Raw genomic sequence first — 27186 nt, 5'->3', positions numbered from 1 at the left:
TCCCCTGTCATTCCTAGTATGTTTGTGCTACGGCTTCTTTTCAAGGGACTGGATAGTCCGTATTTCTCATGTGTATAGGGAGGCTAACCGTCTAGCCGACGGGTTAGCTAACTATGCGTTTTCTTTACTGTTGGGTTTTCATGCTTTGGATTCTAGTCCGGCTTTAATTTCTTCGATTGTTTTGGAGGACATGAACGGGTTTGCGCAACCTCGAAATGTTCCTATGTAGTTGTTATACATTTTATTAATAAATTGGGGGAGACATTGGCTCCCCTCTTCCTACCAAAAAAAAAAAAAAAAGATATTGTCTTACAATGTAAAACATTAATACAATATACATGGATATCAAATGAACTCATATTTTGTTATAATAATTGTGCAATATATTATAAACAAAATTAGGCTTAGTTTATAAGACGTAATAAATGTCATTTACATAAACATTTGTTAGTTTTAAGAAAACACGAAGCCACTAATTATTTGTTCCAAAATAAAACGCGTACCAATGGTATATTATACTTTCTTGCAAAGTATATCCCATCAATACTGGCAGCCCATACGCGTAATTGACCACATCGAGGAATAAGTCTTGGTCCTGCTTTGTATACTTGAACGTCATATGAATACTCCATGTTATTGTTAGGTCCTTGCCTAAAAATACAATTCCATTTTGTTAAATTGGGTATTTCATCATGGAATTCAATTATAAATGGAGTGGCATTGAAGTCTAATCTTTTCACGCCTAGATCATCAACATTGGAATAACAATGATATTCGAGAATACGACCAGGAGCGAGTAGGTTAAGAATCACTACACGATTTTTGATGCAAGCTTGATTTAGCCCAAAACACGTAATAAAAACTAACATTAAAAATATGGTAAGTAACATTAAAAATATGGGATGATTCATTTTTGGATCTAAAACTATTATTGGAGTAAGAACAACATCAACATGTAGTATTTATAATTCTCTTATGTGGAAGATGTGTTTTTTTCCTTTAATTATTAAATACTCGTTTATGGTTTTAGCTAAATTTAAACATAAATATGAACCAATTAAAATTTGTAATGGTTTTAGCTAAATCTTATATAATAAAGTAAAGTTTTTCTTAAACACAAATTTTGAGAAGCCACCATTTGTCTCTCCTTTGGACATGTGTTTTCTTTTTTCTCAAATCCAAATATTTACAGTATAGTATATTTTGACTAAATTTAATTATAATATTATATAAAAATTATATCAAATACACATTTTCGTACATTTTTTTATTTTATTTTTTAACATTTAAAAATATTTAATGCTAAAATAATTTCAAGATATAAATATATGCCATTTATGCATAAACACTAACACATAAAAGTTTTTGTTACATTTATGTATTTGTTACAAGATCTGCAAAAAAAAACAAATAACTCATATTAATTAAGTTATTCTAGTATTGTTTTCTATTCTTTCGTTATGTAACACTTTTTTTTTTCTTAATAATTTGTGACATTTACTATTTTGTAATAGTTTCTCCCCTTATATGTTTTAAGAAATGTTTTAACAATAATGATAATAACTATCTTCTTCAGCCTATCCAGTAGTCCTAGATCATTAATTCATCTCCAGATCTTTTCTTGAGACATTAGCACAAAGAGCTATTTTGTAATAGTTTCTCCCCTTATATGTTTTAAGAGATATTTAACAATAATGATAATAACCATCTTCTTCAGCCTATCCAGTAGTCCTAGATCATTCATCTCCAGATCTTTTCTTGAGACATTAGTACAAAGAGCGATAAACTACAAAATATTTTAAAAAATTCTATACATTAGGTATATATTTTGGCATTTAAGCCATTTAACATTGAAATCTAAATCCCATTGATGATGTATCTTTGAAGTTATAACATAGCATGGTTATATTTGAATTTTTTCTTTTTTCTCTTTTGTGAAAGTTAGATCTTCTAGAGAAAAAATTTCAGATCTCTTAGTCAAGTTTCTGGAGAAAAATAACGTGTTTTCAGATCTCTTAATAATTTTTCATCAAAGATTATCTTGTAATTAATCAGAAAGCCTATTTTTTTTGGAAATGTTATGAACATATATATTCAGATACCCTAATTAGTTTTACACAAAACTCAGCCGAAATCTTGAAACATGTAAAGAGAAAAAGATTCATCAAAGAAAGATGAGGTGTTCCGTGTTAAAGTAAAAAGAAACTTCTTAATTAATGTTTTTATGAACTTACATTCAACAAAATATTGTTGATTGACTTTGATGGGTATTTCAAAAGATATTTAATTTATATTATTTGAAGATGAATTTTAAGAAATCTTAGAAAAAGAAAAAAGAAAGGTTATTTGTTTATCACTTGTTCACTTATTAATTGTTATCAATAAAAAGCTCTGATATAATGGTATATAATTATGACAACGAAGAATGCAACTTGAAGCGGCAACATAAAATAAAAGAAAAATGTTTTTGGTGCCTAAAAAAGATATTAAATTGTGAACCATAAATGTTTTTGCTTGATTTTTTGCTAACTATTTTTGTAATTATTTTGTAATTTTAAATTATTATTAGAAAGAAAATTTAATTACTTAATTTTAAAATTAACATTACTGCAATGATTAAGTAGTTATTTTTAAATCACTACTAACTAATCGTCTGGTAGAAGGGAAACACTTTGACACGAACTGAGACTAGTTGTCTCTAAACTAATTTTAAAACGGCAACTTCTTTTTAAAGAGATGGCCCAAGATTGAAGGGTAATCCTCATAAATAGGTTCTACCGTTGTGTCATTTTATCTTAACCCTTCGTAAAATATATATTTTAGAATGATTTAAAAACACAAAGGTTCAGTCCTCTCTAAGCTTACGTCTTACAGTTGTGTCTTTTTAGAAAATTGGATCCATTCTTTTAGATTTGTGTCTTTCTACCATATATGTTGTATTCTTATTTTTTATCACCACTTTTCGTTCTAATAGCTAGTTTTTTTTTTTTACAAACAGGTTTGCCTATGTAAATGTTTATGTATTTTCTTAAATTTTATAATATATATGCATCATTTTGAGAAAAAAATGAAAAAAAGAAAAAAAAAGTGTAATGATTTGAAATGCATGCATGTAAGTATAATAACTATGAATGTAGACTTTATGCATGCAAATTCCGTTCATTGGTCATTACATATTTAAATTTCAAATAAATAAATAAAGAAAATCGAATTATGTTAACAAGATTTTCTTGGAAACTGTTGAAAAATTGACATCATTTTCAAAGTTTGTTTGGACCTTTCGTCTTCGTCTTCCCTTTTAAGTAGACCAAACTGATCATAGTGAGAGTTCACTTCAGATTTCTCTTCTTCGTCTTTGTTGAATCCTCTATAAAGATTTACTTTCTACTTGCCAATCTATTTTCGTGCCTTCTAAACCAAGATACGTATTTAGGTTATTTCCAACATAACTCAGGTTAGTTCTTGCTGTCGCTTCGATGAATAATCTTATAGAAAGGCGAAGGGTCATGGACCAGAACGAGAAAACAAGTCTGGTCGATAGAGTATTTTCGTGGTCTATCAAAGATATTCTCAATAAAGATCTCTACAAGCAAAAGGTTTTGTTCTCTTTTAACTCTTTTCTTTGATAAGATTATAATTTTGTTATTTATAGATAAACGTTTATATATTTTGTAACAGTTAAAGACAGTACCAGACAAGTTTAGGTCCGTTGATGAATATTATCAATGTTTTGTTCCTCATCTACTCGTGGAAGCACATACCGAGTTGTTCTCAAGCTTCAAATCTGTGTCGAAATCTCCTGTTGTTCAAATACGTTCTATGGAAACAAAGATGAAGCAATCAAGAGGAACCTCATCAAACAAGTTGGTCTATGATATAAACTTAAAGGTCGCAGAGAGTTTTAGTGCCAAGTACCAGCCAAAATGTGGAGATCTTATAGCTCTAACAATGGAAAAGCCAAGACGGATCGATGACTTGAACCCTTTACTTCTCGGTTATGTATTTTCTTCAGATGGTGATCTTAAAATCTCTGTTCATTTGTCTAGATCGATATCACTTGTCGAGAACTATCGATTTGGTGTTTTCCTCATGACTTTAACGACAAACACTCGTATTTGGAATGCTTTGCACAACGAAGCTGACATATCGACTCTTATCAAGAGTGTGCTTCAGGCAAATACTTTGGTAATAATCTTCTTTGGCTTTTTTTTGTATATCTGTTGATCTGAATATGTTTTTTAAAATATCTTTGCATTTGATGGATACGTTGTTCTTGTCTCTCTAATGCATAATGATTAATTTATATTTTATGTTACAATTGAGTTTTTTTTTTTTGCCTGTGTTTCAGGGCTTAGAACAATGTTTTTTTTTTTTTTGTTTTGGTAATGATTGAGTTATGTTTTATGATACAATGAAGTAATTTTTGTTTTGCTTGTGTTCCAGGGTTTGAACAATGTTTTTGTTCTGGTAATGATTTGAGTTATATTTTATGTTACAATTGAGGAAATTTTGTTTTGCTTGTGTTACAGGGTACAGAACAATGTTTTTGTTCTGGTAATGATGTTGAGAGATCTGACCTTGTTTTGGATATAATCCGTTCAACGAAATTGAACTCTTCCCAAGAGGCTGCAATCTTGGGGTGCCTTGAGACAAGAAAGTGTAATCATAAGAATAGTGTGAAATTGATTTGGGGACCTCCTGGAACAGGCAAAACAAAGACGGTCGCGACTCTTCTCTTGTCCCTTCTCAAACTAAGGTGTAAAACAGTTGTGTGTGCTCCTACAAACACAGCTATTGTACAAGTTGCATCAAGGCTCTTGTCTGTATTTAAGGAAAATTGTTCATCAGAGCATGCTACTTACAGGCTAGGGAATATTGTTCTATCTGGAAACCGGGACAGAATGGGGATTAACAAGAACGATCATGTCCTTCTTGATGTGTTTCTTGATGAGCGTATTGGTAAGCTTGGTAAACTGTTTTCACCATTTTCTGGATGGATGCAGAGATTAGAGTCACTGATACAGTTTCTTGAAAACCCGGAGGGTAAGTATGAGAGACATGTCTACGAGTTAGAAGAAGTTGAAAGAATGGAGGAAGAAGTTGAAAGGCAAGAAGTTGTTGTTAACATTCCTACGTTTGGAGAATTCGTAAAGAAGAATTTCAATAGCTTAAGTGAAGAAGTGGACAAACGCATGGTTGATTTGTACACACATCTTCCCAAGTCTTACATTTCATCTCAAGATGTGAAGAAAATGATTGCTTCTCGTCAAGCTCTTCAACGTGTCAGATATTTCTTGCAGGAGAATTCTTCTAGAGTTGATTTCAAAGAAGGAAATTTCAAATTTGATTGCTTCAAAAGACTCATCAGTGTTGATTGCCTTGCGGCTCTACGTTTACTTCCAAAACGTTTTGAGATACCGGACATGTTGGAAAACGAAGATATTAGGAAATTTTGCCTACAAAACGCGCATATAATCCTCTGCACGGCTTCTGGTGCTGCTGAAATGAATCCGGAAAGGACAGGAAATATAGAACTTCTTGTGGTTGATGAGGCCGCTCAGCTTAAGGAATGTGAATCAGTTGCTGCATTGCAACTTAAGGGACTGCATCACGCCATTTTAATAGGAGATGAGTTTCAATTGCCTGCAATGGTACATAATGAGGTACTCACTGACCTTAAGTAAACTGTCTTCTTTTTCCCAAATCGTATACAATATTGTAATCTTGGGATAATGTGGCAGATGTGTGAAAAGGCGAAATTCGGAAGAAGCTTGTTTGAAAGATTGGTTTTGCTTGGTCATAACAAACATTTGCTTGATGTTCAATATCGAATGCATCCTTCGATTAGTCGTTTCCCTAATAAAGAGTTCTATGGTGGGAGAATCAAAGATGCTGCGAATGTTCAAGAAAGCATCTATCAAAAGAGGTTTCTTCAAGGAAACATGTTTGGTTCATTCTCCTTTATCAATGTTGGACGTGGAAAAGAGGAGTTTGGTGATGGACATAGTCCCAAGAACATGGTTGAAGTTGCTGTCATTTCTGAAATAATATCCAATCTTTTCAAAGGTATTATTAATCTTTATTGATTTTTAATCTATTTATTATAATTCTGTTGTACTAATTTGCATAATTTTGAAATAGTTTCAAGTGAAAGAAGGATGAAGATGAGTGTTGGAGTGGTTTCACCTTATAAAGGACAAGTGAGAGCAATCCAAGAGAGAATCGGAGATAAGTACAGTTCCTTATCAGGTCAACTTTTCACGTTTGAATGTTCGGTCGGTAGATGGGTTTTCAAGGAGGAGAAGAAGATGTTATCATCATCTCTACCGTTAGAAGTAACGGTAACGGGAAGGTTGGGTTTCTCAGTAACCGTCAAAGAGCCAACGTGGCACTGACTCGAGCAAGGCATTGTTTATGGGTGATTGGAAATGAGACCACTTTAGCTTTGAGTGGTTCGTTTTGGGCAAAAATGATAAGTGAGTCTAGGACACGTGGATGTTTCTACGATGCTGCTGATGAGAAGAATCTAAGAGATGCCATGAGTGATGCTTTGCTTGAGGATGTGTCTTCAAGTCTTGGATCTCTTTCTATCAGGAGTGGCTATGGGAGAAGAAATGCTTGGTAGATTTTTATATGAACTTGTTTTAAGTTTATGTGTGTTTTCTTATCAAACTCTGTATGGTCTTTTTATGATGTTTTATGATATTTATGGTTTTCAATATTTTTCTTTTGTTAAAGTTTATGGTTTTTACTTGTGAGAATCCATTCGCTTTTATCAAAAAAAAAAAAACTATTTGTTGGGGTCGGATTCCACCCTTTGGCGCCGAGCCAGACTTAGAACACTTCGGGAGTCTTTCAGAGATCACCTCGGGGCGTCGCATCATTCACCTCGGGATATCTGTCTAATCGATTTAGTATACCCGAGCCCATCGCCTCGGGGATACTTTAACAAGACGTTTCAGGTACCCGAGCCCATCGCCTCGGGGATATCCTGAACAAGACGTCGAAAGCATCCGAGCCCAATTGCCTCGGGGGTACCCGAGCCCATCGCCTCGGGAATACCCGAGCCTGGTCGCCTCGGGAGTTTCTGAGCCCATCGCCTCGGGGACACCCGGAGAAGCCATCCTAGAGTGCCCGAGCCAGTCCTTCCTGTGTACCCGAGCCGATTGCACAAGTTTCTCCGAGGTGAAGTCTTCATAATCGTCCGAGGTAAAGACTTAGTAAATATTCGCTTTCAAAGTATCATTTCCAAGTAAGGTATCATTTCCGCCAAGAAGGATCATTTCCGATATACCCGGAAATGATAAGAAAGAATCTAGAAGGATCGACTCAAATCAGGAAATCTCCCAAAGACTCCGAAAAATAAGGAAACTATCCTAATCCGCGATATTCTGAGCCGACTTCAAGATAAATGGAAATCTTCCGAGAATATCGCTGGAGAGGCGGTTTATCACCTATATATAAAGAGACTCAAGGCTCAAGCAAAGGACAGGCAATATCGCTCTAGAATTTACACTACGCAAAGCTCTCACAGCACAAACATCTTTTTCCTTTTACGATCAAACTCTTGTACGATCAAAGTCGCCTCTTTTCATCAATAATATCAAGAACACCATCTTTGGTTACAAATCGTTTCTGTTGTTCTTTGAGAATTCACGATTATCGTATCCCTAAAATAAAACCCTAGACAAATCTCGATTGTGTTAGTTTCGACTTCCACAGTTTGGCGCCGTCTGTGGGGATTACTTTAGAATTCTCTTACCCTAAGAACGCAAAACTCGAATACCAGAGAGGATGGTGAACGAAGACGATCGTCAGGCACCGCCACCCGGAGGAGGGAACCCTAACCCTCCGAACCCTCCTTCTAGCGCCACTCAAGCCGATCCGACGATCATAGCAACTCTAGCCGAATTAAAAGATCTAATGGTTAAATTCCAGAAGAAAGCTGACGACCAAGAGAAAGCTAACAAAACCTTGGCGCAGCGAGTCGACGAAATCGCAACACGCGGGCAACAAAAAACCACACGTTTCCAGACTCGGCCGCCACGAGCTCGGAGGGACTTGCCTGGCATCAACCCAACGAGACTCACGTTTGCGACACCAACCGGCAACACCAGAGTCGCAACCCGAGCCGACCCTGCCAGATACGAAAACCGAGATGATCCCACCGAGCCGGACGCAGTGGACTTGACGGACGAGCCAGATGATCTGCAAGATGAGCGTACCCGAGCCGGAGCTAACTCCGCCGAGCGAACAGATCTCACTGACGACGAAGAAACCGAGGAAAACATAAGGTGGGCCGAAGAATCCGAAAGAGAAGACGAGCTAAGCAAAATCCGAGCCTCCCTAGCCAAGGCGGAAGCTGATATGAAGCTCGTCAAAACCCAGATACATAGCGTCTCATCCTCCGCACCGAACATCGACCGAATTTTGGAAGAATCTCGGAATACGCCTTTCACCAAAAGAATTTCCGAAACGACGATGTCCAATCTGGGAAAATTCAAAATCGACTCTTACAACGGATCAACCGATCCAAAGTGCTACATTAAATCGTTCGTGATATCTGTGGCCCGAGCCAGGTTCAAACCCGGCGAAAAGGATGCAGGTCTGTGCCTACTGTTCGTGGAACACCTCAAAGGACCCGCATTAGAGTGGTTTTCAAGATTGGAACGAAACTCGATCGATAGTTTCGACGAGCTGTCGACATTGTTCCTCAAACAATACTCCGTGCTCATCGACCCCGGAACTTCCGACGCGGATCTGTGGTCTTTGTCTCAACAGCCCACCGAGCCATTAAGGGATTTCCTCAAAACCTTCAAATCGACGCTAGCCAAGGTCGAAGGAATTACGGATGTAGCAGCTCTCTCGGCTTTGAAGAAAGCTCTCTGGTACAAGTCAGAATTCAGGAAAGAGTTGAACCTGTCTAAACCAACAACAATTCGCGACGCGCTGCATCGAGCCTCGGATTTCGTCGCCCATGAAGAAGAAATGGCGCTACTAGCAAAGAGGCACGAGCCAACAAAACAGGCGCCCCGAGCCGAGAAAACCGAGAAAGCCCAAGCGACGCCTCCGGTCCAGAAAAAGACACGTGAGAGCAGTACGTATACGCATCACGAAGGACGCAATTTCTCAGGATACCATAGCTACCAGATTGACACGCCCTGAGGCCGTGGCCGCGGCAGAGGCCGAGGCCGTGGGCGAGGAAGAGAGTCCTTTACTTGGACAAGGAACAGCCACCGAGCAATGATCAAGAATATTGCGAACACCACAAAATTTTCGGCCATCATACCTCGAGATGCCGAAGCCTCGTAGCCAAGTTAGCAACCAAATTCCTAGCTGGAGAGCTCGGGACAAACGTTACTCTTAAGGACCTCGAGCCAGAACCGGAGCCCGAGCAGACCAACCCAGGAAGAGACCCCGAACCAAGGAACCAGGAGTCTCAGAAAAGAACTCCGGGGTCGGAAGACGAAGACCGAGATGGTACGCGGCAGAAGGTTCTTACCATAATGGGTGGATCGCCATACTGTCCTGACACCATAGCGGCAATCAAAGCTTATCAACGCCGAGCCGAGACGCCTAGCAATTGGACAAGACGCTTCGATCGACCTAATGACGTGATCACATTCGAAGAAAGCGAGACAAACGGGCTCGACATGCCTCATAACGATCCAATCGTCGTCACATTAGCGATAGGAGACCATGATATTTACCGAGTGTTAATTGACACCGGCAGCACCATTGACGTGATCTTTCGCGAAACGCTCCAACGAATGAACATCGACATGTCACAGGTGATTCTGACCCCGAGGCCTGTCCTCGGATTTTCAGGGGAAACTTTGATGACGCTTGGAACCATCCAACTACCAGTCCGAGCCGGCGGGGTAACAAAGATAGTCAACTTCTCAGTCACCGACCGACCTACCATCTACAATGTCATAATGGGGACTCCGTGGTTAAATCTAATGCGAGCTGTCGCATCAACATATCATCTGTGTGTCAAATTCCCGACCCCTAATGGCGTGAAAACGATATGGGGCAGTCAGAAAAATTCTCGGATGTGTTTCATGGCAGCACACAAACTCCGAAACCCTGTCACTGAAGCAAAGGCTGAAACCGATCACAAGAAATCAAAACTTGGCCGGAGTGAAGAGAAGGCTATATCTAAACAGTTATAGCAATTACAGATCGAGGAGGCACGCGAGGAGAAGAAGCCTACCTCGGATCCTGTAATCTCCATTAGCCTCGACAACGAACGGCCTGAACGATGCGTGGAAATTGGCAGCGATTTAACCGAAGAAATCAAGACCGAGCTCATCTCATTCCTCAAAGAGAACATCGACACCTTCGCCTGGTCGGCTGAAGATCTACCTGGGGTAAGCATCGACGTAATCTGCCACGAGCTGAATGTTGACCCATCTTTCAAGCCCATCAAGCAGAAGCGAAGAAAATTGGGTCGGGATCGCGCAGATGCTGTGAACGCCGAAGTAGAAAAGCTCCTGAAGATCGGCTCGATCTCCGAAGCAAGATATCCGGACTGGTTAGCAAATCCTGTCGTGGTTAAAAAGAAGAACAGCAAGTGGAGAAACTGCGTCGATTTCACCGATCTGAACAAAGCTTGCCCAAAAGACAGTTTTCCGCTCCCACATATCGATCGTTTAGTGGAAGCAACCGCGGGAAATAAGTTGCTATCATTCATGGACGCTTTCGCAGGATACAATCAGATTCTCATGCACCCCGACGATCGCGAGAAGACAGCGTTCATCACGGACCGAGGTATCTACTGTTACAAAGTCATGCCCTTCGGACTCAAGAATGCCGGCGCAACGTATCAACGGCTCGTCAACAGGATGTTCTCCGAGCAGCTCGGGAAGACGATGGAAGTTTATATCGACGACATGTTAGTCAAATCCCTTGAAGAAAGCGATCACATAGCCCATCTACGCGACTGTTTTCGCCAGCTCAACAAGCACAACATGAAGCTCAATCCAGCAAAATGTCGTTTCGCGGTAAAGTCGAGAGAATTCTTGGGATATCTCGTAACTCACCGTGGCATCGAAGCAAACCCGAAGCAAATCGATGCTCTACTGAACATGCCCTCACCACAGAACAAGCGCGAAGTCCAATGTCTCACCGGGAGAGTCGCAGCCTTGAACCGATTCATCTCGCGGTCCACCGACAAATGCCTGGCTTTTTACGATACTCTGCGCGGAAACAAGAAATTCGAATGGACCGATCGCTGCGAAGAAGCTTTCCAGGAACTGAAGAAGTATTTGGCTAATCCACCGGTGTTAGCGAAACCAGTCCCGGGCGAGCCACTATTCCTGTACATTGCAGTCTCCGATACGGCTATAAGTGGAGTCATAGTCAGGGAAGACAGAGGGGAGCAGAAGCCGATATTTTATGTCTCGCAAACCTTCACCGACGCGGAAACACGCTACCCGCAAACTGAAAAACTCGCCCTCGCCGTAGTAATGTCAGCTCGGAAGCTACGGCCATATTTCCAGTCTCACTCAATTGTCGTCATGGCGCCCGTATCACTCCGACCATCCTGCACAGTCCGAGCCAATCGAGACGCTTGGCAAGTGGGCGGTAGAACTCAGCGAGTATGACATCGAATACAGGAACAAAACATGCGCGAAATCTCAAGTCCTGGCCGATTTTATCATCGAGCTGCCAACGGAGAACGCCCGAGAAGAGTCACCCAACGCTGTTTGGATCCTCCACGTCGACGGCTCATCCTCAAAACAAGGTTCTGGCGTCGGAATTCGCCTCGCGTCACCAGAGGGTGAAATCCTTGAACAATCCTTTCGGCTAAACTTCGACGCGACTAACAACGTGGCTGAGTACGAAGCGCTGATAGCAGGACTTAAGCTGGCTCGGGGAATTAAGATCAACAAGCTGCGAGGCTTTTGCGACTCCCAGCTCGTGGCTAATCAATTCAATGGAGAATACGCGGCTCGCGACGAACGAATGGAAGCGTATCTTGCTCTCACACAAGACTTGGCGAAACAGTTCGAAGAGTTTGAGTTAACCAGAATCCCACGAGGTGAGAACACGTCGGCCGATGCCTTAGCGGCTCTAGCTTCAACCTCCGACCCAAATCTGAAAAGAATCATACCGGTTGAATTCATCGAAAAGCCAAGTATTGAAGATAATAGCAAGGATCAAGTTCTAACAGCTCGGGAGACAGAAGAACCGGAAGGAATGGACATCGAACAGCCAGACCAGCAAATTACGGACGAAACCGAGCCCGAATACGGAAGCGACGCCAAATGGATCGGAGCCATCCGAAGCTACATCGCCGACGGAGAAGTCCCTACTGAAAAATGGGCAGCTCGGAAGCTTAAGGCCAAAGCGGCTCGATATACTTTGATCGACGGAGAACTCTTTAAATGGCGATTTTTCGGTCCCCTCCTTATCTGCGTCGAAGGAAAAGCTCGGAGAGTCATGGAAGAAGTACACGGCGGATCCTGTGGAAACCATTCTGGCGGAAGAGCCCTGGCTATAAAGATCAAACGCCACGGATATTTTTGGCCAACGATGGTCAAAGACTGCGAGAAGTTTTCTCAACGATGTGATAAATGCCATAGGCACGCACCAACCATTCATCAACCCGCCGAGCTCCTCTCTTCCATCACTTCGCCTTATCCATTCATGCGATGGTCCATGGACATCATCGGACCTCTACACAACTCCAAGCAGAAGAAACTTGTCCTCGTACTGACAGACTACTTCTCCAAATGGATCGAGGCGGACTCCTTCGCCAGCATCAAAGACGCGCAGGTCGAGAACTTCGTCTGGAAGAACATCATATGCCGCCATGGGATACCTTACGAAATCGTCACAGACAACGGATCGCAGTTTATTTCGGCTCGGTTCGAAGGATTCTGCGAGAAATGGGGGATTCGCCTCAGCAAGTCTACGCCTCGGTACCCTCAGGGAAATGGACAGGCTGAGGCGGCAAACAAGACGATTCTCGACGGAATAAAAAAGCGCCTCGACGCAAAGAAAGGCCGCTGGGCCGACAAATTGGAAGGAGTATTATGGTCGCACAGAACCACCCCGCGGCGGGCCACGGGAGAAACACCTTTTGCCCTTGTCTACGGCACGGAGTGTGTGATTCCCACCGAAGCTGAGATCCCGGGACTGAGAAGACGTTTCCTCCCCGAGCAGGAAAATTCCAACACTCAGATGATGCTGGACGAGCTGGACTTAATTGACGAGAGAAGAGATTCAGCTTTGATCCGTTTGCAGAACTATCAGAATGCAACGGCTCGGTACTATAATTCTCACGTGAAGCATCGCCGCTTCCACGAAGGAGAGCTCGTACTGCGCAAAGTTTTCCAGAATACCGCCGAGCAAAACGCAGGTAAGCTCGGTACAAACTGGGAGGGACCTTACACGATCGCAAAGGTAATCCGTCCCGGCGTCTACGAACTCATCAACATGAACGGCAAAGCGGTACCTAGATCCTGGAACGCAATGCATCTAAGGAAATATTACCGCTAAAAACCTAAGGTACGCATGTACTCGAACTACGGGGTGGCTTGATCCCTGAAAAGGGTACGTAGGCAGCTCGTCCTCGGACGAGTTCAGCTACCCCCCTAATTAAAAAAGGGGGGAGTGGGTCCGTATACTTATATACTCCCACTAAATTTTTCAAATTCTCTAAGTTTTTACCCTTCGGGTTATTAATCTTATCCACCTCGGAGATTTTAACGGTCATCTTATCGACCTATAAAGCTAAAAGTTCGTTCGGACGATGGCCACGTCCTCGGACAGAAAAAGCTCTTTTCACCGCCTCGGTTACAGCGCGCTATATAAACAGTCGAGACGATTCGGTCGGAGATATCCTGCCATAAAGAAATTGTCTTCGGAAAACCCAGTTGACTTCGACACTGGTATCCCAGTCCGCTTCTAAGCACTGGCTTCGACTATATCAGCTCGGGTCGCAACCGATAAAGATTAGTCCTACCTAACCAAAACCCAGTTATCCTAACACTGGTGCACGATTCATTTCACTTTCGGCTCGAAAGTTAAGACGTTTGGATTTAACTTCTCAACGAGCAATTCTTAAACTCGGTTAACTTAACACCGGTGCATGATTCTTTTCGCTCTCGGCTCGAAAGATAAAACCAAATATTTGACATTAATTTCGAATTCGGTTCGGAAAAATGTTTAAGGAAAATACTTGACATAATATTCAAGGGATAAAGCCATCCAGGCATGTCTTACAAAAAGGAAAATAAAAAGACATCTCGGGATCAGATCGAATCTTGGTTAACTGGCGAAACTTGAGCTACCTCGGTACCTCGGTTCGAACCCGACTGGTCGGCGACACCTATCGCAGCCGCGGTACCCTCTATCGAACGATTCCCGAAGCTATCGTCGACAGAGTCCGGGGAAACCGGAGGAAGCTTCAAGTCCTCTCGCAGCTCGGTCCCGAGACGAACGTACTCATCCTCGGCGTCTCCATATTCAGTCGTCCATTGAAGGACCTCGGCTTTCTCATCCTCCACCTTCTTCCCTTCCTCCAACTCGGCTATCAGCTCGGCATTGGCCCGCGCTTGTACCAAGTACATATAGCGCGTAGACACCTTCCCGTACTGGTCCATCTTCGCCTCGATAGCCTTGACCTTCTCGGCAAACTCCCTTTTGGCTGCCCTCCGCTCTCTGATAATCTCCTTCTCCCGGAGAGCCTTCTCTTCGGTAAATAATTGATGAAGGCGTGCTATCTCGGCCTCGAGCTTTCTCTGAGTTCGCAGGCTATCCTCCGAAGCCTTCAACCGCTCCACCTTCTCGGCCTTGGCCGATGCCTCGGCCTCTTGTTTAGCCGCAATCACCTCAGAAATCCTAGCCTCTACTTCGGCTCGGGAGATCTCCAACTTTTCACGAGCAAGCTCGGATTTCCGAGCTCCAGAATCATAGGCTCGAACCATGGAATTCATCAAGTTGAAGGCCTGCAATAGAACGAGAATCGTCAGCAAACACGTATGGAAACGATGGAAAAACACGCAAGGAACGAATCTATACCTTCAGAAATCCAGCAGCGGTCTCACGGTAGTTTTGCGCCTCCAGCAAGGCCTCGGGAGCGGAAAGCGGTGGACCCGAACAAGAAGCGATAAGATTAGCCGAAGCTATCTTATCCTTGTAGATGGGAACTTCGCTACGGCTCCTCTTCTCCCTTCTGCGTCCTCCCGAGCTATCACCTCGGGGTCTCTTCCCTTTCGCCTTAGCCTTCGCCTCGGCACCCAGAGCTACAATCGCCAAAGCCCCTACTGCGGCGGGAACTTCCACATCCGGCCGAACATCACCAGAGGCCTCGGGCCTGGACAAATCTGCAGCGACCCGAACCTCCTCAGTCGCCTCGGCACCATCGGCAACCTGCGGATCAATGTTAACCTCAGGCGGAGTTGACGGTCCGAAAGTCGCCTCGCAAACCCTTTTCTCCTCGGCCGCCTTTCTTTCGGCAGCTTTCTTCGCCCTCAAAGATTGCGCAGCTCCTTGCATTTCAATGAGGTGATCTAGACGGTGATCGGATGATTCTGAAGAAGATTGGCAGGGGGCTCCGTGCAACAAACGCAAGGCTCTCTCAATCCTTTCCTGGGAGAAGTGCTTCGTCCAATCGCACTTCCGAGCTATTAGTTCGTCGTGGAGGTCTAGAAAGCCTTCGGGAATGTCTTCGAGAAACGACGGGTTCGGATCTGCATGAACAAGAAAAACGATCAGTTAAAAGGTTAAAGCAAAACAAGACAGCAAATACGGCTTCGGGCGTAGTACCGATTTGTCTCCACTTTCCAACAATTTTCCCTAAGTAGTCCTCGTGGACACTATACTCATTCAAGGCTACGAAGAAGAAATGGTCGGTGTATTTCTCGTCCTTGCTCGGGAAACCACCGATAACCCTCCTATTTGGCCTCGGAGATATGTAAAATCTCTCAACAGGGCCCGGTATGCGCCGGATCTCTAGGAGATTCCTTAGGTGGCTTAGGTCGACGAGATTGACCGTCTCAATACTTCGGACTAAAATCCCCACTAGATACCGCAAGCCTCGGGTCATTATCTGGGATAAAGCAATCTTGTACGACCACAGAAACGCCAAAATCGGCCTCGGGATTGGAAGCCAAAGGTAGCAATGATAGAAGAACCCTTCGTAAAGGGTAAAAAACCCCTCGGGTGGATCATCGGCTCGCTCATTTGGAGTTGGAAGTCTCAGTTCAACCCCCTCGCTAAAACCAAATCGAGCCTTGAGATCCCGAAGGGAATCCTCCGTGCATAAAGTAGAACCCGGGGGATCAGGTTTCCTAGCTTTCTTGGCTCGTTTTCTCTTTTGTTGACCCTTGGCTGCTTGGACTTTAGCTTGGAGCAACCTAGCCGCCTCGTCAGAATCGTAGTGAACCTCCTCGGCCTTAATAGGAAGTAGAGGCGCCTCGGGGGCATTTCGCCAGCACGATACTCCAGCTTCACCAGCTGCCGGTGGATGGGCCCTCCTTCTACTCAAAATCGCCTCGGGATCATCAGGCAAATCCTGATCCCGAGCCACATTTGCAACCGCGTCTTCCCGAACAATGAAACGGCTCGGGTTTTCTTCCCGTGAAGCCGACTCTGCATCACTTCCACGGTATAACACGATCTGATGGTCCGCCTCGGGGTCGCTCGAGGAACTCCAGACCATCTTTCTCTTATAGACGGGGAGAAGAGTGTCACCTCGGGGCGAGTCGCTGGAATCAGAGAGAGACATTTTCTGACTCGGGAGATTGAAGAAGTTGATCGGAGGAACAAAGTTTGACAGATCGGAGAAATCAACCTAGATCTAATGACGGTGGCGCTATGACGGAAGTATTAACGGAAAAAGTAGAAAATGCAAGAACTCAAGATCAGAGAGAGGAGAACGAACCTTGAAAATTTTCCTTTGCAATTGCGAAATGAAAAAATGAATCGGAGGCTTAACATTTATAGAGATTTGGGGCGCGTCGGGTACGAACGAGCCAAATAAAACACATCGTATCCGCGTCTGAGGCGCGTCAGGCACAAACGAAGTGAGTAGGATACTTCGCATCCGCACGAGTCTCGGGAATCAGCGAAAGGACCTTTCCACTTCTCGAGAAGGAATCCCAACCGTCACACGCCAAGAGAAGATGAAACGACAGAGGAATTCGAATCGCCAAAAACGTTAAAGGGACCGAACTGTTCAAAGTAAACGGCTCGGCCTAAATGTCATAAAGCTCTTCACGCTTGGCTCTCCAAACTAACGAGCTGGGGGGCTAACTGTTGGGGTCGGATTCCACCCTTTGGCGCCGAGCCAGACTTAGAACACTTCGGGAGTCTTTCAGAGATCACCTCGGGGCATCGCATCATTCACCTCGGGATATCTGTCTAATCGATTTAGTATACCCGAGCCCATCGCCTCGGGGATACTTTAACAAGACGTTTCAGGTACCCGAGCCCATCGCCTCGGGGATATCCTGAACAAGACGTCGAAAGCATCCGAGCCCAATTGCCTCGGGGGTACCCGAGCCCATCGCCTCGGGGGTACCCGAGCCTGGTCGCCTCGGGAGTTTCTGAGCCCATCGCCTCGGGGACACCCGGAGAAGCCATCCTAGAGTGCCCGAGCCAGTCCTTCCTGTGTACCCGAGCCGATTGCACAAGTTTCTCCGAGGTGAAGTCTTCATAATCGTCCGAGGTAAAGACTTAGTAAATATTCGCTTTCAAAGTATCATTTCCAAGTAAGGTATCATTTCTGCCAAGAAGGATCATTTCCGATATACCCGGAAATGATAAGAAAGAATCTAGAAGGATCGACTCAAATCAGGAAATCTCCCAAAGACTCCGAAAAATAAGGAAACTATCCTAATCCGCGATATTCTGAGCCGACTTCAAGATAAATGGAAATCTTCCGAGAATATCGCTGGAGAGGCGGTTTATCACCTATATATAAAGAGACTCAAGGCTCAAGCAAAGGACAGGCAATATCGCTCTAGAATTTACACTACGCAAAGCTCTCACAGCACAAACATCTTTTTCCTTTTACGATCAAACTCTTGTACGATCAAAGTCGCCTCTTTTCATCAATAATATCAAGAACACCATCTTTGGTTACAAATCGTTTCTGTTGTTCTTTGAGAATTCACGATTATCGTATCCCTAAAATAAAACCCTAGACAAATCTCGATTGTGTTAGTTTCGACTTCCACACTATTCAGGAGATTAGGAATTTTCTAAACTCTTGTTTGTTTTTTGCCCGATAAATTGTGAAAGATTTGATTCGAGTTTTGGCTTGGGTTATGAAAAGTGTGACTTGTCAATCTCATTCGCAATTTGGGCAAAAAATTTGGGCAAAAAATTTGCCTATGAAAAAGTCTAATGTCTTTCCAATAAAAAATAGAAGCCCAACATATAAAAAACTCATTCGCTCAGTACCCAATAATTAGCCCATCTCAAAATCTAAACTGTATCGATTCAGTTTCCCATCGCCACGGTAATCAATTCCCCACTACCTCATCTTCACTCCCCCATTTATTCACATCAATCGAAACTAATGGCCATTACCTTCAAAATCATACCCTCTTGTGAGAATCTCCTATACGTCAGCTCTCCGATCAAACTGATATAAGCAAAAAAACTTCAATCAAAACATGGCACCAAATAAAGCAAAACAGTCTCCCCAACCATTCACCTTTAAGATTTTCGATGAGATTGATGGAGATTAATGTGAAGAAGAAGTTTTACTCCGACCTCTCCATCTCGCTATCTTCTTCTTCATATCCAAATCGGTAGCAACGCAGATGTTAACTAGTGAATCTATTACTCTGTACCATGTCAATAAAGAATTTCGCCCAGATTTCAATTTAGGATTGGAGGTCAGTAAATCAACACTCCCTAATTTTATTGCCTGCAGCAATTTTTTTTTTTCTTTCTTCATGTTTTACCAATTATTTTCCCTGCGTTTGACGTTTTGTTATTTTCGTTATACCACTTTAGCCACATTTGACTATTCTATCTTTTAACTCCTCGCATAGTATATGCGTATTATGACAAAGAAAAGCTCAAGAGAAAAACTATCAAGGTATGTCTTTGTAGGAGTTCATTTCTATATTCTTTAAGGTATTAATCAATATGGTCATTGTTTGGAAAATTAACCTGCATTAGAAACTTAATTTGAAATCCAAAATAAATAAAAAATTGGTCATGCCTGTGAAGATACTAATGATTTTCCTTTCTCTCCTACGTCTCAGGTGCATATCTTAATATGTAGACATGATGCATTGAATAATCTGCATTCTGAGTTCTTCACCCAACTGAATCAGACCTCATGATCAAGATCCCAGTAACTATAAAGCTTTTAAAAGTTTAAAGAAGAATTTTTTTCATTATTGTATATTCACTGTCCATCCTATGATTCCTATTGTATGATCTAAGCAGATGATTTAAAATAAAGGCGTAGAGCATATGCAAAGTGTGACTTAGAAAAATACATTGAAATAAAGATATTGTTTGCATGATAGGGAAATAGAGGAATAATATCGACTGGAGGAGTATGTGCAGTAAGAAGGAATGGCAATTGTTTTGTAAGGTAGATTTAACATTTTCACAGAATAAATAAGGATCAGGTTGTTGTTTGACCTTTTTCTCACAAATCTAACATACCCCAACTAATTCAATAAAACTTGAGAACATATAGGTTTCTCCCTTTAAACTATTGGCCCAAGTCAATTCCGGATAGTGCATGCTAATGTAGCAAATTAAATTGAGAATAGTATGCTTTTTTAACAATTGCATCAACACATTGCATTTGCTTGCCTCGCTTTGAAACTAAAAGATGGTGTTATCTTTTTTTGTGGCCAAAAAAGAAGTCTTTTACAATCATGAAGCGTTCAAGGACAAGACTACTTCTATTTTTAGCCCACAAGTTGATTATTAATATCACAAAAACAAAAAGTATCAATTGTTAAATATTTATATCGTACCTGGGCGTAGCCCGAATTATCTTCTAGTAAAAACTTCTAAAACATCTAATCAAACGAACGGGAGTGAGTATATAACTACAGTGTATGCTAAGTTGTTTATAAGAAGACTATGCATAAAATATCCAGAATACAAGTTAACATTAGATTGATTTAATAGCAAGACCAATTAATAGCGTATTGTTTTCTGATGGGTTTATCTCAAGCCAGAGTATAATTCACTATGAAATACAAGAGTACTAATAGCTACCACATGTCCTAACGACTTTATCATTCTAATTTCTAGAACTTTAATTGTGACACCTAAATTGTTAAATGTTAATATATACATCTTAACTAATTCAATTATACTTTTAGATATTATTACGACTAGAAGCGGGACCATGAATGCTATGTTCTTAAAATCCCGACCTTTCTTCTTCCCCATGCAATTTGGAAAATCAACATCAGAATTGAATTAATTTCTCGTAAACAAAAAAAAAGTAATGAATTTAAATGCCTATAACTATAATAAATCTTTACTCTGTAAACTTTACGCATGCAAAATCTCATATTCAAAATTTGAGGTCCATGCATTAACAAGAGTTTCTTGGAAAATGTTAAAAGTTTGAGAACATTTTCAAAGTGTCTTTGGACCTTTCACCTTATTCTTCCTTTTAAGAAGACCAAAACTGACAGTGAAAGTTACACCCGATCTGTCTTTTTCGACTCCATTGATTCTTCTGCACCAAACCTATAAAAGGGTTCCTTGTCTTGTAAGACAAGTAAAGCCTTTTGGTAATTTCTACAGTTGCTTTGATGGATAATAAAGAGATACGAAAGCTCTTGGAAAATAACGAGCAAACAAGTCTATTCGCTAGAGTATGTTCTTGGTCAATCAAAGATATCCTCAACGAAGATCTCTACAAAGAAAAGGTTTTTGATCTTTTTTTAACCTTTTCTTCAGTAGCATTATCTTCGGTACTTACTTATTTTTGTATTTTTGTAACAGTTAAAAACAATACCAGACAGATTTAGTTCTGTCGATGAATACTTTCAGTGTTTTGTTCCTCATTTACTCGAGGAAACACGAACCGAGTTGTTCTCGAGCTTCATATCTTTATCGAAAGCTCCCGTCTGTCGAATACTTTCTGTTGAGACAAAGATATATGAATTTAGTGGAAGGTCATCGATCAAGATGTTCCATGATATTAAATTAATGGATTATGCAGACGACAAAAGTGAAAAGTACGAGCCAAAGTGTGGAGATATAATTGCATTGAGTCCTCTGAGTTTGACAGAGGAAAGACCAAGAATTGATTACTTGAATCCTTTACTTCTAGGTTACGTCTTCTCTGTGTTTGGTGATTATAAAATCTCTGTTCACTTCTCTAGATCAATCTCTCAGAGTGAGAAACATTCATTTCGCTCTGGTATATTTCTCATGACTTTAACCACAAACACTCGAATTTGGAACGCTTTGCACAACGAAGTTGCCGATTCTACTCTAATCCAGAGTGTGCTTCAAGAAAATTCTCTGATACATATTATGAAATAATCTTCTTTATTTTTATTTTTGAATATTATTTGATGCTACAATGGAGTGATTTGTGGGTTTACTTGTCTTGCAGGCTACAGAACAATGCTTTTCTTGTGGAAATGATGATGATGGTTCTGATTCTGACAGTGTTTTGGATAGAATTCGTTCAGCAAAACTGAACTCTTCCCAAGAAGCTGCAATTTTTGGTTGCCTTAAGACAAGGAATTGTAATCACAAGAAGAGTGTGAAACTGATATGGGGACCTCCTGGTACAGGCAAAACAAAGACGGTCACGACTTGATGTAGTGTTTTTACCCAATTAAATATCGAACCTCAAGGAGCAATGAACCAACACACTAGGAATGCACACATTCACTTAATCTAAGCAAAATAGATGATTTTGGTTTTCTAAATTTGACCTAACAATGCAATTTAAACTAAACAATGCAAAACAAGACAAAAGAAATCAATATGCAAAAGACTAACAAGATTCAAAATCAAACAAGAGAGAAATAAGCAAAGCGGTTCAAGTCTATAAATAGAAAGCGAGTCTTCGGGTTTAGATTATTGATTCGAGTGATTAATAATCAATTCAAGATGCTCTATCAATCTAACAATGCTAATCCTTTAGTCTTAGAACACTAATGTAAACTAGTCCACTTCCATGGTACTAATTCTACACTAATCAAGCAATTAACATCAATTTCCATTGGCAATCGCAAGACTAATATGCATTAATTTCAAGCCTAACTAACCACCTAGCACCCTAATCATCAATTTCCATTGGCTAGGAATGCTAAGCACTCAATAAGTTCTTTCGGGAATTTCATCGAACACCTTCCGGGCATGAAACTTCTTATGATCTAGACTAGCTTAATCAAAACTAATCTAGCACTAAGAACACCTAGAGAGTAAGGATCAATAAAGATTAAGTCATAAACATCTTGAATCAATCAACAACCCCCCTAATCTACTAAACCCAAAGGCTCAAAAGAGACTACTCACTAATCATAGTGAAAACACAAAGATCCATGTTGTTTCTTTGCATGATCTTAATGACAAAAGTAAATTAAGAAGAAATCTCAAAATAAACAAGACTAGATTGCATAAAAATACTTAAGATTCATACAAAATCTCAAAGGAGAAAAGAGAAATTCAAAACAAGCCTCCCCCCTTCTCTAAAACTAGGTTTTGAGTATTTATATAAAAGGGGAAAACGAACCGGGTCAACCCGGAACAAACCGGGTTTTGACCTGGTTTAGAAAAGCAATCGACCAGGCAATCGACCACTTGGTCGATTCAAATCTTGTCCGTAGCTCTGATCCATATCAATCGACCGGGCAATCGACCAGTAAATCGACCAAGAAATCGACCAACTGGTCGACTGCTTCCTCGACTCCTTCTCGTCCGCGTGTCTGGTTTGGTCCCAATCGACCAGTCAATCGACCTACTGGTCAATTGCTTTCATCCTCCTCTTGATTCTTTGATTCTTCACTTCTTTCAACTCCATTTGCCTCCAAAACTCCATACTTCACTCCAAGAACCTAAAAATAAGAAATGCAATGCAAATATGCACCTAAGGACCTAAACATGAATGCAAAATGATGGAAAACTAAGAGAAACAAAGCTTAAAAAGGAGCAAAAACACAAGATATCACGACTCTTCTCTCTGCTCTTATCCAACTAAAGTGCAAAACAGTTGTGTGTGCTCCTACAAACACAGCTATTGTTGCAGTTGCATCGAGGTTATTGGCTTTATCTAAGGAAACAATTGTGTGTGCTCCTACAAACTCTGCTATTGCTGAAGTGGTATCAAGGTTCTCGTCCTTATTCTATGGAACTTCTATATTAGAACGTACCACTTACGGTATGGGGAATATAGTTCTATCTGGTAACCGCGAAAGAATGGGGATTAAGAACAATAAAGTTCTTCTCAATGTGTTTTTCAATGATCGTGTTAGTAAACTTGGCAGACTCTTTTTGTCTACATGTGGATGGAAGAAGAGGTTGGAGTCAGTCATAGATTTTCTTGAGAACACAGAGGCTAAGTATGAGCAACATGTACATGAATTAGAAGAACTTCATAGGATTTTGGAAGAGGAGAAGAAGGAAGATGAAAAGAAGAAAGAAACCGAAAAGAAGAAGGAAGAAGCTGAAAGTAAGAAGGAAGATGATGATGAGAGTGTGAAGGAAGAAGTTGTAAACATTCCTACATTTGGAGAGTTTGTGAAAAAGAAGTTATATGTCTTAAGTGAAGAATTGGGGAAAGATATGGTTGATTTGTGCACTCATCTACCTAAGTCTTTCATTTCATCTAAAGATGTGAAGAATATGATAGCAGCCCGCCAAGCGCTTCACCGTGTTAGAGATTTCTTGCAGGAGAATTCATCTAGAGATGATTTCAAGAAAGGTGGTTTTAGATTCAATTGCTTTAACAAACTCATCAGTGTTGATGCTATTGAGGCTCTATGTCTACTTCCAAAATGTTTTGGGATTTTTGGCTTAGAAAATTATGAAGATATCAGGAAATTTTGTCTACAAAATGCAGATATAATCCTCTGCACAGCCTCAAGTGTGGCCAATATGGTTCCGGAAAGGATAGGCTCTGTCGACCTTCTCGTGGTCGATGAGGCAGCTCAGCTTAAAGAATGTGAATCAGTTACCGCATTGCAACTTCCTGGACTTCGTCATGCGCTTCTAATAGGAGATGAGTATCAGTTACCTGCAATGGTTCACAGCAAGGAATGCGAAAAGGCGAAATTCGGAAGAAGCTTGTTCGAGAGATTGGTTTTGATTGGTCATAACAAACATTTGCTAAATGTTCAATATCGGATGCATCCTTCGATTAGTTGTTTCCCTAATAAGGAGTTTTATGATGGGAGAATCACTGATGCATCGATTGTTCAAGAACGCATTTACGAAAAGCGGTTTCTTCAGGGAAAAATGTTTGGTTCTTTCTCTTTTATCAATGTGGGACGTGGGAAAGAAGAGTTTTGTGATGGACATAGTCCTAAGAATATGGTTGAAGTTGCTGTCATTTCCGAAATCATATCCAATCTTTTCAAAGGTATTTAATTACATTAATCTTTATTGATTTGTATAATCTTATTTTCATTATTGTTTTTGGTTAATTTATTTAATCTTGAAACAGTTTCAAGTCTAAGAAACCAGAAGATGAGTGTTGGAGTGATTTCACCTTACAAGGGACAAGTGAGAGCTATCCAAGAGAGAATTGGTGATAAGTACGGTTCCTTATCAGGTCAGCTTTTCACTTTGAATGTTCAATCGGTAGATGGGTTTCAAGGAGGAGAAGAAGACATTATCATCATCTCTACCGTTAGAAGTAACGTTAATGGAAACGTGGGATTTCTAAGTAACCATCAAAGAGCCAATGTGGCACTGACTCGTGCAAGACATTGTTTATGGGTGATTGGTAACGAGACCACTTTGGCTCTAAGTGGTTCGATTTGGGCAGAACTTATAAGTGAGTCGAGGACACGTGGATGCTTCTACGATGCTGTTGATGATAAGAATCTAAGAGATGCCATGAGTGATGCTTTGCTTGATGATGTGTCTTCGAGTTTTGGATCTTTTTCCATTAGGAATGGCTATGGGAGAGGAAATGGTTGGTAGATTTTTATTTTGTCTTCGTTTATGTTTTTGTCTTTCCTAAGAAAACTTTCTATGGGATTTATGATATTTATTTATGGTTTTCAATATTCAAAAAGAATTATTTTATCAGCAAATTAGTTAATTTTCTGATGGGTTTATCTCAAGCCACAGTATTAACACTTTGTTAATTCTTTTTGAAAGAGAACCATAATTTTTACTACAATTGAGTGATTTACGAGTTTACTTGTCTTGCACGCTACAGAACAAAATGTGTTTGTTGTTGGAATCATGTTGATGTTCTATTGGATAAAACAAAACAGATCACAAATCTCTAAAACTATAGGGTTTAATATCCCAACAAATATTTTTCATACAAAGCAGGAAAGTCCTACCAAAAGGGAATTTCTATCTTTTTCTCTTGCCTTAGGTCTTGCTAAATAACAACACTAGTTACTATCATGAATATATATTCTACTTGGTCACACAACTCACAAGATTCAACTAAACTAAAAAAGAAACTTAAGAAGCAAAACTTAAAGACCTGTTCAAGAGAAGGAATTAAACAAGATTTATGCACAAAACAAAACCAAAAGTGGGGTAGCTACATAGTGATGCCTAAACCCCTAACCACAATAAGTTTTATGCTTAATTTCCCGAGAATCCAAACATATTTAAGGGGAAGGTAAGAGAAAGAGTCGTCTCCAAATATCTTTATACAAAAAAGTGAGATAAGAGATTTTTATCTCTTGCTCTTACCTCCAAAACGTGAAGCTCGAAGATGGTTGTTCTAAAGGCAGGGCACTAATTTAACCTTGCACTTACAAACAGGGCACACCGACTTGCCATTATCCTAGGTTCTTATCTTTGCTCGATACGAACTGAGAGATAAATTCCAAAAATCATTTGATCCGCCAGATTGTGTTGCTGCCAAACTCGCTTTGCCAGCAACATTTCTGCATTTAACATTATTGCCTCGCTTCCTCTTGGTCGAAGTTGGAGAACCGCATGGGTCATGAACCCCGCTAGAGTCGCTTAAACTTCGACTGACTGACGCTTTTCTCTTCGTTTCTCTCTTCGGTTGAGGATTGCCGACTTTCATTCCCTCGGAAGGCCAATCAGTATGCATGAAGCGGTCGCCAAGACTCATAATTGTTTTAATCATGCAATGAACCAAAGGATCATGAGCTTCGTTTCCCCATTTAGGGAAAACCAAATCTCCCCCCGGATAATGCAAGTGTGTTACCCGAACCTAACAAATAAACAGATATAATGTAAGCATCCAACTTGTAAATTTTGTTACTGCTACAATAATAAAAATAAAGAATCAGCAATGATATATATATAGGAGTCCATTGGTTTGGTGACAATAACATAAACTTGATAACAAATTCAATACCTTCCCATATTCTTTCATATCTTCCAAGAGTAGCTGGTCCAAGTCAAATGGCTTCCTACTACCTTTCCATCCTGTTAGTTCCACGCCCTCGCACTCTCTTTTATTTCCGACCGTCTCCCCTAGACGGTGGAACGCCCAGTATCCCCACACCTGTAACACTTGGACGAAACCGTCCATAACAAGGCTGTATTTGTCGAAATCCGCAGATTTGATAGCGCTAATCAGATGCACAAACGCCAGTCTCCCCCAAGGATACATGTCCAATGTATCCCTCCTCAGCACCTTCTTAGCAATTGAAACTGGAATCCTAACTCGCCGGTCCTTTGCAAAAACACAAATAGACAACAAACATAACAATCCCAGTCTAGTTCTGTCGCGAACAGACCAACCAATGCACTCATCCAACGACCTAGCCAAGCTTACCCAACTTGGACCTTTGTTAGGCCGTAACTTGAGCATCGTCCAGAACTCGGTGTGGTGGTTTATTACGGCATCATCATCCGTTGGGAGTTCCCCACAGTTTAGTCCAGTGAGATGTTGGAATTCATTTAGTGAAAACCTAACTGGTTGGTCTCCCAACAAACACCATATTTCGTGCGGCTAGGTGACGAAGAAGCAAATGCTGCACGATCCTACCCGCAAAGACGAATTTTTTCTCGTAAAACGTCACGAAAACACCAAGACAAGAATTCCTC

At 41.1% G+C, this 27186-nt stretch overlaps 4 protein-coding genes across 4 annotated transcripts; 2 read left to right on the top strand and 2 right to left on the bottom strand.

Annotated features, from left to right (window-relative positions):
• The first annotated feature begins 2632 nt into the window (after positions 1 to 2632).
• LOC9306578 (ATP-dependent helicase NAM7) lies at positions 2633 to 6715 on the top strand. Its single transcript, XM_021016628.1, is given in 8 exon segments — positions 2633 to 3596; positions 3679 to 4185; positions 4537 to 4582; positions 4585 to 5663; positions 5742 to 6066; positions 6142 to 6263; positions 6265 to 6285; positions 6287 to 6715. Coding segments are annotated over 8 exon segments (2559 nt in total). The 5' UTR covers positions 2633 to 3476; the 3' UTR covers positions 6626 to 6715.
• Positions 6716 to 14264: 7549 nt separating this feature from the next.
• On the bottom strand, positions 14265 to 15510 carry LOC110226549 (uncharacterized protein At3g60930, chloroplastic-like). The gene is made up of 2 exons (XM_021018489.1): positions 15034 to 15510; positions 14265 to 14960 (listed from the first exon to the last, which is right to left on the bottom strand). The coding sequence occupies exons 1-2, from the start codon at positions 15508 to 15510 to the stop codon at positions 14265 to 14267; spliced, it is 1173 nt and encodes a 390-aa protein (XP_020874148.1).
• Positions 15511 to 18264: 2754 nt separating this feature from the next.
• LOC9304570 (uncharacterized ATP-dependent helicase C29A10.10c) lies at positions 18265 to 25202 on the top strand. The gene is given in 6 exon segments (XM_021016488.1): positions 18265 to 19066; positions 19236 to 20879; positions 20956 to 21479; positions 21571 to 21785; positions 23135 to 24550; positions 24635 to 25202. Coding segments are annotated over 5 exon segments (2754 nt in total). The 5' UTR covers positions 18265 to 19066; positions 19236 to 20762; the 3' UTR covers positions 25117 to 25202.
• A 258-nt stretch (positions 25203 to 25460) lies between these two features.
• LOC110226792 lies at positions 25461 to 27071 on the bottom strand. Its single transcript, XM_021019488.1, has 2 exons — positions 26492 to 27071; positions 25461 to 26344 (listed from the first exon to the last, which is right to left on the bottom strand). The coding sequence occupies exons 1-2, from the start codon at positions 26948 to 26950 to the stop codon at positions 25946 to 25948; spliced, it is 858 nt and encodes a 285-aa protein (XP_020875147.1). The 5' UTR covers positions 26951 to 27071; the 3' UTR covers positions 25461 to 25945.
• Between the last annotated feature and the right edge of the window lie 115 nt (positions 27072 to 27186).

The sequence above is a fragment of the Arabidopsis lyrata genome (assembly GCF_000004255.2).
Source record: "Arabidopsis lyrata subsp. lyrata unplaced genomic scaffold ARALYscaffold_7, whole genome shotgun sequence".
In the NCBI taxonomy this organism is placed as follows: domain Eukaryota; kingdom Viridiplantae; phylum Streptophyta; class Magnoliopsida; order Brassicales; family Brassicaceae; genus Arabidopsis; species Arabidopsis lyrata.
This window is presented reverse-complemented; position numbering and strand designations above follow the sequence as displayed.